Genomic DNA, 11,907 nt, shown 5'->3' with positions numbered 1-11,907 from the left:
AGTGTGACGAATCTCGAAGTGTGACGAATCTCGAAGTGTGACGAATCTCGAAGTGTGACGAATCTCGAAGTGTGACGAATCTCGAAGTGTGACGAATCTCGAAACCCTAACTTCTGAAAGGGATTCCTGAAGGTTTAATTTGACAACGGGGTGAGGTTCGGTGAAGCCAAAGGGTTCACAACAAGCAATGTCCAAAGGTACCGACAATCTTGCACTTGAGTTGCTTACTGGAGAACTCCCAGAGTCCTCCAGAATGTCAGGGCCCCCACCGTGAGCCCTACACTTGGGCAATTGGCGGGCGAGACACTGTGGATTTCATGGCGCAGCGACATGACTCGCAGCAGAGAGAGGATATCTGGAGAGCGGGAGACTCAGATTGGAACTTGGAACTTCCCTCTCTCAAGGATCAGTCAGTTGGTTAGTGGTGCACGCACAATACAGTCGTCTTGCCTGCTGCCTGTTGAGGATTCGGTGCATCTTCCTTGGTGAGCTTGTGTGTGTCACCTTACACAGAACGAGTGACTATATACTTGGTAGAGCGTTCATGATCTCCCATAATCGCAGTCTACCAAGAGCTATCCTTGATCGCCTTGGGTAGCCAGCTACCCAAATTCACCCTTGATCGCCCGGACCCCACGGCTACCGTGTGGGCCTCGTGCGGTTCCTGCACTTCCTTAGGGGAACGATCGGCTCTGAGATTCTGTCTTGTGCCCCACTGAACCTGTACATATGGTTGGTTCGTACACGAAGCCCCAACTTTTTTGAAAGGGACTCCTGAAGGTTATAACATGTCAACGGGGTAAGGTTCGGTGAAGCCAAAAGGTTCACAACAAGTGCACAAGCAAATGTCTCAACAGTAGGTATAGCTAACTGCTTGTATTGCTTACTGAGGAAGCTACCGTGATGCCCGTAAGCCTAAAGATCGTGGATTATATACACCTCCTTCTCCCATTGTCTTTGGGGAGCGCTGGGAGCGGAGACAGGACTTCGCGCTCCCTTCGTGGTTGGCTATACCCATATCCAAAATGATTAGCTCGGGACCCTCTCTTTGCGCCCCTTCGGGTCTGCATGCAGCTATATCCATGACAACTAGCTATATAGCTAGTAGTCGCTTGAATCTAGGAGGCTTAGAGATAGGGAGCAACTACCTCCCTAGTATAGCTAGATATATCTAGAGCCTACGATATAGTCAATTATATAAGGCTACTAGATATCCTTGGGGTCTGCGACTTCCCTAGATAGTTAGTACAGTAGACTAAGGCCTGGCTTGAGGATAGGATGTAACAGTCTCAGGTAGTATATTGCAACTAGCTGATGACGACTCTACGAGTACACTGAACTTGGAGAAGAAAAGGAGAGATGACAGACTCTGGTAGCTCGCAAGCATACTTATCCTCGTAGGCGCGCTGGTCTGAGCGCGTTGCTAGAAGGTTCGGTGTGCTGTGGGGCGAGTGGGAATAGCCTCATCAGGGGTCTTGGTATTTGCCGAGAGTCGCCGAGGCTCGCACCGGGCCCAGCCCGTTACATAGGACGGCTACGCTCTTTTGACGGGCAAGCTATAGAGCTTATACAATCAAAGCTAGGGTCCCACAGGGCTCCCTACTATCCCCAATCTTCTTTATACTTTATACTGCTTCCTTATATAAGGCGTTGAAGGAGAAGCATCTAGAGAGAGTTAGCCTTTAGCCGAGACCTCAGGATTATTGCTAGCAACTAGAAGAAGCCTGGAAGACCTGTCTATAACGGCAACGATTACTGCATGCAAGAGGCGAGCCTCTAGATCAGTAGGTCTATTTTACGAGACAAACAGCTATGGGGGGGAAAAGAGAGATCGGTGCGTTCCTGCGTTGTGGGCAGGGCTTCTGAGCCCAGTGACCCACAACGATCCTGCAATGCACTGATTGGTCGCATCTACGCCCTCCCAATCAGGGCATGTGATGTCGGAAAGCGGGTCCAGCCTCGGAATAAGGTTTCTGCGATCGGAACCGCTGGGCCGTTGCCGTCACACTGTCTATAGTGGGCCGAGTCAAGAGGGATGGTCTTTGCTAAGAAAAAGAGCGAGCTGATTCACTTCAGTAAAGGCCGAAACGAATAGCCAAACCTTGTCAACCTGGCCCACCCATAGGGCTAAGGCTTCGTGTCACGGCGATTGCGCCGTGCCTGCTAGGACCCACGGGTGGAACCCGGCATGTGGAAAGCACGGGCCCCTGTGGGTTAAATATTCTGCACCTCGCTGCCGCGAGATCTGTTCGTAGCTCCTCGAGCTACGTCTTGACAATCAAGCCTGCCCGTACCTGACGGAATAGAGCTTAGACTGTAGTTTAGCCCGAATACAATTGTCATTGGATTGTCCGCCTGTCCCGCCGTGACACTTCGATGCTATATAGCCTATACCTTCTAGCTGGTTCCTTAGAGTCTGGCTAGATTGGAGGCTAGATTAAATGGCCTACCGGGAAGCTGTCTGTGACGGGCACGAAAGTTGGTCAGCTCGCACATACAAGATTGATATTGCGACGAAGAGAGCAAGATCTAGATGACAGGTGCAAGAGCAGGACGAGACCTCAAATGCCAGAGCCGAACACGTGACCAGGAGCGGGGAATCCCGTGACACTGTCGAACAAAAACTGAAAACATAGGACTTCGCACTATCTAGAATAGCTGTTAGACAGCAACAGTTACAGGCTCGAATAGGCATAGACCAACCAGGTGACACTGCATCAATTGAGGCACAAGATGAAGCTTGAATTGACTGTCTGAACCATGCGTGATGTGTGTGTGTTGCTTAAAGAACCGAGGGCTTCGGGACCCTCGCCAGACCCTGCTTTTGGGTGGGTGACGAGTCTTCCACGCTTACTGCATTGGGCAACAGTGCCCAGCCCCTGAATCCAGGTGCCAAGGAGCCAGTTCAGTTCAACAATAGCTGCTAAGACCTAGGCCCCAGCCCTGGCCAAGGCCCGAGAAGTCTATACTAAGTGCACCTACAGTGCCCTAGCCTACAAAGCTTCAAGCTTCACTAGCCTACTCCCATTAGAGGTCAGCTATAAGGCATTGTCAAAGACCTCTGAAAGGCCCAGAACAGGAGCCTATAGATAATGGCCGGGGCCTACAAGGCTACCTAACCCGACACGTTGAGGCCGAAATGTGAATTCTTCCACTAGACCTTCATCTCATTAAGAGGCTAGCTGACTTCGAAGACAGGCTCTAGAAGCCTACCCCGATCCTCAGCCTTCTCAGCTGACAATAAGGCCTGCAACAGAGTTTGTAACAGGGCTTATAACTGGGCCTGCAATAGGGCCTGCAACAAAGCATCTTCTAAGCTACTGGCCTCCGAGCCTGATAGTCGAAGAGGCTTGCAATAGAATCCGTAACCGCTTCTAAAGACTATAAAAAGCTAGAGAGCTAATGCAACCTCGAGCAATAGAGGAAGCTGCAGAGGCTATCGCTGTCACGGGCAATGCCCTTGCCAAAGTTAAGGTTACATCCATATAGATTAGATAAGGCAAGCTTACTGGAGTGGGGTCTTGCGTGGAAGCTAAAGCACCACTCCTCTTAGTCAGTGCGCAGCTCCACCTTGCCCTGCAGGGTATTCCCACGGCTACGCACAGCCTACAGAGTTCAAGTAAGACTAAGTATAGCTTCTAAGACTTCAGACTTGACTTACTTGGTTGATTGACACCTTGAATGGCCGCCAGTTCGTCTACCGATAGGCCTCCTACAAATCCAGGCGATCTATGCCTGGCGTTTGGTTTGGAGTCTCCAAGGTCCTTCGCTGATCCGTCTCACAAAGTCCCCCTATCACTCAGGCCAATGCAGCGTCACGTTTCGCATCCATGTCTTGGGTAAGGTAGTATTATCCAGCCTCCCCACATTCCCACGCTGTAGTGTATGCTTCTGACCGTTCTGCGCGGTCAGCCGCCCTCCACCCGCCTCACATGCTATTGGGTATGTCCTGTACGTTAACGTCTTGGTTGTGGCCGGCCTCCCTGCACACTTGGCTCATGCCGAATGAAAAGTAAATCACAGGCCTGCCAGCCCCCCGGTGTCCCGCCCACTCGCCTCTCGACCACCCGGACCACCACGCAACCGCTCCTGGTCCGCTGCTACGCTACTCCGATCACGAACGCTGTCGCACAATCCGACTGCTACTCTTTTGTCCACGGCTCGTTTCGATAGGTCCCCGATCGGTAAGCCTCAAAAACTAATGAATTGGAACGCTGCGGCATTACAACGTGGCCCAAATATACTAAGAATAGCACACAAACCCACCGCCATGTCCCATCCTTGTTTTGCCGAGTCCCTTCCTCTGACCTCACTGACCTTTCAGGCGTTTCGGCATGCCTATTCGACACGATGCGCCCAAAGGACCCCCATTTTCCTTTGCCCTCCCGCTCCAAGAAGCAGCTGCCCTAGCTGACGGGCAATACTCACAGGACAAGCGGTTCAGACCCCGGCGCTCCCAGCCAGCTGCCTTCCCAGGCCGCAACCCCGTCGAGCTCCCGCTGATCCAAACGAAATGACATGAACATGACCAAGCCTGCCATTGTTCTCGCTCGGTAGCGTCCCATGGGCCGTGGCTCCTATTTGCCGCTCTGACCCTGCTTTGCCGGCCAGTCCCGTGTGAGATTGCTTCTTGCGGAAGGTTTGGCGCCTTCCTTTCCCATCTCCTGCTTGTACCCGGACGGATAGCTACGCCTCGCATGCCCAAGCAAAGCGCGCATGATAGCGATGGGGATCTTTTGGGTCATGAACCCCCCTCTAACCCGTTTCCGACGTGTCGTCCGGCTCGCTCCCGGGCCCAGCGCCTTTCCTGGCCTCTCCTTGATCCAAGCAGCCTTGGAACTGCCCACCTGCTCACTTCGTCAAGTGGCGTGAGCTGAAGCCGCGGGTAGCCCTAACATGGTGGGTGCCCTGACACTTCCCTCACTCTCCTGAACTTCTCCCCGATTCCTTTTTCTCATCCTGCTGTCGACCTACGAGAGCACCTGACATGATTCACGCCTGGGACTGCACCTTGCGATATCATCTGACCGCCGTGTCCGTATCTGGATTGTCAGTCAGCTCGGATCCTGATAATTGTGTAGTTCGCGACACACCATCTACTACAATCAGCTTCTTAAAAACCGGCTTTCCGCTGAGGACTCCGGCACGCTGCTGAACCACGGGCGCATTCCGAGTTTTGGGCCCGACCAGTCGCTTCATGACCGAGGAGATCAATACTTGCGCCTTGGTCAAATCGGACTGCCGGCATCTTCAGGCCAGCCAGCTGATTCAGAGACGAGACGTTGGGAAGCGGCTCATATTTGGAGTGCGGAGAATCTTGACGTGGCCATAGGTCCGAGAAACTGGGCCGGGTATATACTCAAGAGCGGGAGATCACGGGAAGCGGCCTTGCTTGGCTAAAGGCGCATACCCGGGTCGACGACGGAATCCCGCGGCGATATATCTCGGCTGTGCAACACGGCTACCTGGAAGGGTCCATCTGCTCGAGAGACGGAAGCATGCACTACGATCAGCATTTTCCCCGTCTGTGCGCCTTGCAGGCGCCGGGCTGCTTCACCAGGTTTCAGCGACTTCCGCCTGAGATACGAAACATGATCTGGGAGTTTGCGTTGCCTGAGCCACGGGTCTACGAGGTCTTGGATGCACCCAACGCGAAACAACAAACACCAGCTCAGGAGGGGCTGATGTTTGCCAACGTGCACGCCGAAGCCCCCCCCGCGCTGGCGGCCGTCTGCCGAGAGAGCCGGTCCCTGGTTCTCCACCATTACAAGCCCCTGACGCTGGGCAAGACGACCAAGTTCGTCGACATGTCGCGGGACATTTTGCTCCTGGAGCCGTACCTCCTCGTCAAGCGGCTGCACCGGGTGCTGCACTTCATGAGCCAGATCCCACTGGTGCGAGAAAACGCGGCCCATCTGGCGCTGGGCACCTCGTACGGCATTTACCAGGGCATCTTCCACCCGGTACTGAGCCGGAAAGTGTCCAAGAACAACATGGGCAAGCTGCTGGCGAGCCTGGCCGAGTTTCCGCGGCTGAGGACGCTCATCTTCATCGTTCACCAAGAGTTCCAGTTCCAGTTTGACTTTCGCTTTCCGGGGACGCTGACGCCGATGCTTCCCGGACCTACGGCTGCTGCCTCTGATTTCGGTCTTGCGCCAGATTCAGGATCAGCAACAGCCGGCTACTCATCGCCTGTTCCCAGCAACGGCGGGCCAATTACTACAACCCAGTCGACAGCAACAGTGGGTGGGCTTCCGCCTTGTCCAACAGCCAGCACAGCCGCATCATCATTCTCCCCACCACCCCTCTTACCTTTGCCGTTGCCGACTGCCCTCCAGCAACAACGGTCGTCTCCACCCTTCCTTCAAAGCTATCAGCATCAACAACAACCACAGCCCCCACAACTAAACACATTCAATAATCAGCCCGTGTCCGTGCTGTCGCCCACGCTCAATAATCAGCCCGTGTCCGTGCTGTCGCCCACGCCTGATGCAGCACAAAGCAGACCGCAGCAGGTCCACCAGGCCTACCGCTTCAAGTTTGACATTGAGTCCAACATCAACTCGCGCCCGCGCCGCCCGCACACCAATGAGCTGCTGTATTACCCGCTGGACGTCAGTCGCGAGGGGGACGAGTTCGACGAGTATGAGCGGTATGTTTCTGGCGGAGGCCGGTCGACTTGTGATTCTGGGTGCTTCTTCTATCCTACCTCTGCTTCCGAGATGGGGGTCGGATTCGGGACTGGGACTGGGACTGTGACTGAGAGCAGGACCTGGGAGTGTGCTTATCGGCCGGGAGGCAGTTTGAGTGGGGACGGGAGTGCTGGCGGCAGTGAGGGGGAGGACGGGGAGGGCGGCGAGTGGTGCGATCCATGGCCTACCAATGATGACTGGAAGAGGTTCAGGAGGAGGTGGGTTAGGGGTATGGTTGCTGCTTGTCTACCGCCTCCTTCTTCTTCTTCTTTTGGTGCTCATGGGCATCGGGATGATAGTGGCGTTGAGGAACCTAAAGGTGGGAAGGGATGTGAGAGTTGGACGAGGAAGGAGGGAAAGGGGAAAGGGGCCAGGGGGAGGGTGGCTTGTTTGCCCCGGTGGAAGCTCAAGGGGGCGAGCTTGCTTTGGAGATACACCAAGGGTGTTGGAGGTGCTCAGTAGAGGTTTGTTTTCATATAGTGTGCATCTTTCGTTCATGTCGCACGGACTGTGGTGATAGTTCACGAACGGTGTGCTTAGACACCGTCGCTTCTGACTTTTTTCGATTTTCGTTGGTTGGGGGTGCGGTCAAGGAGCATGGGGCCAGGTGAAAAGCCTGTCGTTTCTGGTTGGGTTAGACAGACTATGAAGATGAAGATACCCTCGCTCGTCAATGAAGAAGCCCAGCAGAAGTTACAAACCTTATCAATTATCCTGGAGAAGGCACTACCTAGGTCATCAGAGCTTCTGGTGCATCTGAGTCACACCCTATAGCTGTGTGTCTTTGGTTTCACGGCCGCAACCTGTTCACCGCGTCTGCCACACGAACAGCAAGTTTGGGACGTCCACGTCAGGACTCGGGTTAAGGCATCATGGCCAGGGTGTAGTGCTGGTGTAACAACCTGATTCTAACCCTGGAGAAGTACCTCCTCTGAAATGGCCGCACGGCGAAAAGGGTGATTCGTGCGACTGCAGGGTCATTCATGAGTGCATCGGTCTTCATGATTCACCAGCGTTAGCTGGCCATAAACCAGTCATACAAGAGCATGTTTACAAGTACCAGGTAGTAGTGGTTGGACAAAAGAGAGTTCCCTTGAGGTGTTGAAGGTTGTGAACTTACAGTAGCAGTCACACTTACAACAGTGGGCACTGCAGGCTGCAGTGCTGACGATCCCAAACATGTGGATGTCGCCTTTTGAACCGGTAGTTGAGGAGTTGGGAACCGACAGGAACGATGCAACGTTCTTAACTTGGGGCGCCTTTGTTGTCTGTCTCGTCGGATACCGAAGTGCGCTGTCAAACACGATTGGAATTTGTTTATGCTGCCCAAGCGGTGCCATGCTTATTTATTTATACTCGGTGCAATTGGCAAGACTCGAAACCGACGAGAAGCCGGCCGTCCCCCGGCTCCGCAGATAACGGCGAGTCGCAGTGTGTGTCCTCTGGTGCTCCACCCACTACCGTACTTCACCAATGGGGTTGCTTTTCTTTCATCTTTACACGGTAAAGGCGACGCCATCATGTTGCCTGTATAAATCGGTAATAATCGATTCAAGAGGGTTTAAATTCTGGCATTGACTTCTTCCGAAATCAATGTTGAGAAATTCCGGACTCAAATAGTTCAATTTCCCGTTCATTCGTCCACCGGGGACCCGACAATATGAGGGCGTCAGGTAACGACGGCGTCAGAGTCGCGACGGAGCAGACTCCCCTGCTGGCGGCCGAAGACATCGCCGCAGTCAACGAGGCCGTCATTGAACCAGTTCAGGACGGAAATGACGACACCAACAACGTCGACGACAAGCCGTTGCCCGTATGGCAGATCGCCGTCTTGTGCTACGCCCGCTGGGTGGAACCTGTCGCCTTCTTCTCCATCTTCCCCTATATCAACAAGATGGCTCAGGAGAACGGCCACTTGGACAACGCCGACGTGGGCTTCTACAGCGGCCTGATCGAGTCGCTCTTCTCGCTCACCCAAATGTTTGTCATGATCCTATGGGGAAAGGCCGCCGACCGCCTCGGCCGCAAGCCCGTGCTCGTCTTCTCGCTGGTCGGCGTCTCGTTCGCCACGACCCTCTTCGGCATGGCCCGGACCATCTGGCAAATGGTCCTCTTCCGCTGCCTGGCTGGCGTCTTTGCCGGCACTATCGTGACCATTCGGACCATGATCTCGGAGCACAGCACCTCAAAGACACAAGCCCGAGCCTTTAGCTGGTTCGCCTTCACCGGCAACCTGGGCATTTTGTTTGGGCCCCTGATCGGTGGTGCCCTCGCCGACCCTGCCAGGCAGTACCCGGGCCTTTTCGGCAACGTCGGCTTCTTTCTCGACTACCCTTACGCTCTCCCCAGTCTGGCCGTAGGCGTGATAGGCCTCTCGGCGGTAGTCGTCACGGCCATCTGGACCGAAGAGACTCTGGTTCGCCATCATGCCGACGCAACTAGCGGCGCCGAGGATTCCGCCACTCCAAAACCTCAGGAATATTCCACTCGGGACCTAATCAAATCCCGCGGCGTACCGATAGTCTTGTTTACCTATGGGTACATCATGCTGCTGGCCTACTCATACACAGCCATCGTCCCCGTGTTTTGGTTCACCAAAGTCCACCTGGGCGGTTTCGAGTTCACCCCGCTCCAAATCTCCCTCATGCTGGGCCTGAACGGCGCGTCGCAAGCCATCTGGGTCCTGCTCGTCTTCCCGCCGCTGCAGCACCGCATCGGCACCAACGGCGTCCTCCGAGTCTGCGCCACCGCCTACCCGTTCTTCTTCGCCGTCTGCCCGCTGCTCAACCTGCTCTTGCGCGCCGGCACCGACGCCAGCGTCGCGGCGTTTTGGGTCGTGGCGCCTGTGGCGCTGTGCCTCGGCTGTGGGATCAGCATGTCGTTCACGGCCATCCAGCTGGCGCTCAACGACGTCTCGCCCAGCCCGGCCTTGTTGGGCATGCTGAATGCGCTGGCACTGGCGAATGTCAGCGGTGTCAGGTCATTCTCGCCCGCGCTGTTTGCAGGCTTGTTTGCTGTTGGCGCGCGTACACAGTGGCTGTGGGGGTATGCTATTTGGGTGCTGATGGTGCTGCTTGCGCTGGGCTTTACTGTGCTCAGTCGGTATATGCCGGATTATGATGAGATGAGGCGGGAGAGGGAGAGGGACGAGAGGCTGTGAGGGTTGGGTTTGCAACAATGGGGTGGATGAATAGATCCAGTTGGGTTTCAAAAAAGCAGCGGTCTAAGATGTGATACCACTGGGAAATACAAAGGGTCTTGGAGTCTGTCGACTTCGTGTTGCTGTAAAAGAGGCATGGGAAAAGGTCCCTGAAGACTGGCTCTTGGAATTAGTTCAGAGTATGCCCGACCGCGCTCATGCAGTTATCGCGGCAAATGAGCTCTGTACTAGATATTGAAGTAACTGAAGTATGAACCGGACTGCCTGGATTGCAATGTTGGGAGAGGGAAAGGAGGTACAAGCGAGACACCCCTGTCAGTACCGGACCCACTGCTGTTATTTCAGCCACCTACCTTCGTATGCATTTCTCCACCGACCCCCCTGGTCCCCGACAGGGATCGAGCTCCGAAGGCGATCGTTCCAGCCTTCTGATTTTCCAGCGGTGTAAGCCGCGGCGAGGCACGAACTCCTCCATCTTCCACTCAGGAAAGACGTGTAGCCCTGACCGAGCAATGTATTGACGCGAACAGACCATTGCGCCGCCACTCCCGAGTGTTGACTCGCCGCAATTGACCCCGTGCGAGCTGCAACCGAGTCGGCACCTGCCACAGCTCTCCTCCAAAGGTTCTGAACTAGCAGCTCCAGTAGATATTGCAGGCGACAGACCCTCAGGGCCGCCGCCGACATCATGGGCCTTCTCGACGACGCAGCGTCCGTCATCTCGGCGCGCACCTCGCACTCGAAGCGATCCAAGTCGCACCACAGCCGCCGCCACTCGACCCACCACAAGGACCGCTCACGCTCCCGTTCCCGCGACCGCTCTCGGCACCGGCACTCCCGCTCGGCGGCCGGCATAGGCGGCGGCATAAGCGGCATTGCCGCCTCCATATTTGGCGGCGGCGATGACGAGGAGCACCTCAACTACCACCATGACGGCGACCACCACCGCAGCAGCAAGCGCCGCAGCAGCTACCGCGACAAGGACGACGACGGCACCCGCTCCTTTTTCGGCCTGCCCAACCCGTCCCGGAGCTCCTTCTTTAGCGGTTTCGGTACGTGCCGCTCGGATCTTCACCTCCCCACCCCCCCTCTTCATCTCTTTACTACAGAAAAGTAAACTAACACCCCGCCTCCTTCTTTTCCAGGCGGCCGCCACTCCCCCTCCGGAGCCTCCTACTACAAGCGCTCCCCGCGCCCGGGTTTCGTCGCGCGCATGCTCAAGCGCCTCAAGCGCCTGCTGCGCGACTTGCTGTACTATGCCAAGCGCCACCCGGTCAAGGTGTTCATGCTCGTGTTGATGCCGCTCATCACGGGCGGCGCGCTGACGGCGCTGCTCGCCCGGTTTGGCTTGCGTCTGCCCAAGTATCTCGAGCGCATGCTTGGTTTGGCGGCCAAGGCCGGCACGGGCGACTCCATTGGGCTGGTGGGCGAGGCGGTCAAGATGGTTAGTGGTGGTGGCGGTGGTGCGGCGGCGAGGGTCGCGAGGGCGAGTGTGGAGCGGGGGAGGGATGCCGGGGTGCAGTGGTATGTTTGAACCTTTCGCTTTGTTGCTACGGTTGGTGGGATTGCTGACGTTGTTTGATAGGGAGCGCAGGAGTTTCGAGAGAGATTATGTTGGTGGAGGATTAGGTGGCGGGTGGAGTGATGGGCTGAAGGGGATCACCAAGATGTTTTCTTAATGAGGATCATGATGGTATGAGTTATGAGATATGTGTGGGCGGGTGGATGAATCTTATGCGAATCCGATCGGTGTTTGGGTATTTGAGCCATGTGGGTTGATGTACGCTTTGTTATGTCTTGTGCCATCTCGAGTGGGAAGGTCTCGAGTGTTAGAGGGCCCGACCACTACCCGAGTTTCTTCGACTTTCGATCTATGAGCGGCACACAGTCTTCACTTTGTATGCGTATCACTTGGTCAAGTGCCTCCATGGTTTAGACGCAGTACTCACGGGACGGTCATCTTCGGGCAAATAACTCAGAGTGTCAGGTTTGCTGTGCGTTGTTTCTATTCTACATTCTACTATCAAAATGGTCAAGAAGCGCTCTAACCTCTTC

General features: G+C 55.3%; 4 protein-coding genes across 4 annotated transcripts; all 4 read left to right on the top strand.

Moving 5' to 3' along the window:
* Positions 1–254: 254 nt before the first annotated feature.
* Positions 255–501, top strand: N657DRAFT_639503 (uncharacterized protein; the record flags this gene model as incomplete). Its single annotated transcript, XM_062791782.1, has 1 exon — positions 255–501. A coding segment is annotated over one exon (219 nt), but the record flags the coding sequence as incomplete, so codon positions are not given.
* Positions 502–5,552: 5,051 nt separating this feature from the next.
* N657DRAFT_552664 (uncharacterized protein) lies at positions 5,553–6,926 on the top strand (the record flags this gene model as incomplete). The annotated part of the gene is made up of 3 exons (XM_062787916.1): positions 5,553–6,242; positions 6,462–6,656; positions 6,843–6,926. Coding segments are annotated over 3 exons (969 nt in total), but the record flags the coding sequence as incomplete, so codon positions are not given.
* Positions 6,927–8,195: 1,269 nt separating this feature from the next.
* On the top strand, positions 8,196–10,072 carry N657DRAFT_639499 (MFS general substrate transporter). The gene has a single exon (XM_062791781.1). The coding sequence runs from the start codon at positions 8,353–8,355 to the stop codon at positions 9,850–9,852; it is 1,500 nt and encodes a 499-aa protein (XP_062652738.1). The 5' UTR covers positions 8,196–8,352; the 3' UTR covers positions 9,853–10,072.
* A 301-nt stretch (positions 10,073–10,373) lies between these two features.
* Positions 10,374–11,889, top strand: N657DRAFT_639496 (uncharacterized protein). The gene is made up of 3 exons (XM_062791780.1): positions 10,374–10,904; positions 10,998–11,376; positions 11,438–11,889. The coding sequence occupies exons 1-3, from the start codon at positions 10,541–10,543 to the stop codon at positions 11,529–11,531; spliced, it is 837 nt and encodes a 278-aa protein (XP_062652737.1). The 5' UTR covers positions 10,374–10,540; the 3' UTR covers positions 11,532–11,889.
* The last annotated feature ends 18 nt before the right edge of the window (positions 11,890–11,907 follow it).

This window comes from Parathielavia appendiculata (genome assembly GCF_033297405.1).
Source record: "Parathielavia appendiculata strain CBS 731.68 unplaced genomic scaffold N657scaffold_1, whole genome shotgun sequence".
NCBI lineage: Eukaryota > Fungi > Ascomycota > Sordariomycetes > Sordariales > Chaetomiaceae > Parathielavia > Parathielavia appendiculata.
This window is presented reverse-complemented; position numbering and strand designations above follow the sequence as displayed.

Bases quoted from the DNA above. Each gene is read 5' to 3' on its own strand.
- N657DRAFT_639499 (XM_062791781.1), top strand. From the start codon at position 8,353: ATGAGGGCGTCAGGTAACGACGGCGTCAGAGTCGCGACGGAGCAGACT.
- N657DRAFT_639496 (XM_062791780.1), top strand. From the start codon at position 10,541: ATGGGCCTTCTCGACGACGCAGCGTCCGTCATCTCGGCGCGCACCTCG. The intron at 10,905-10,997 runs GTACGTGCCGCT...CTTCTTTTCCAG, and splicing joins CTCCTTCTTTAGCGGTTTCG to GCGGCCGCCACTCCCCCTCC. The intron at 11,377-11,437 runs GTATGTTTGAAC...GTTGTTTGATAG, and splicing joins AGGGATGCCGGGGTGCAGTG to GGAGCGCAGGAGTTTCGAGA.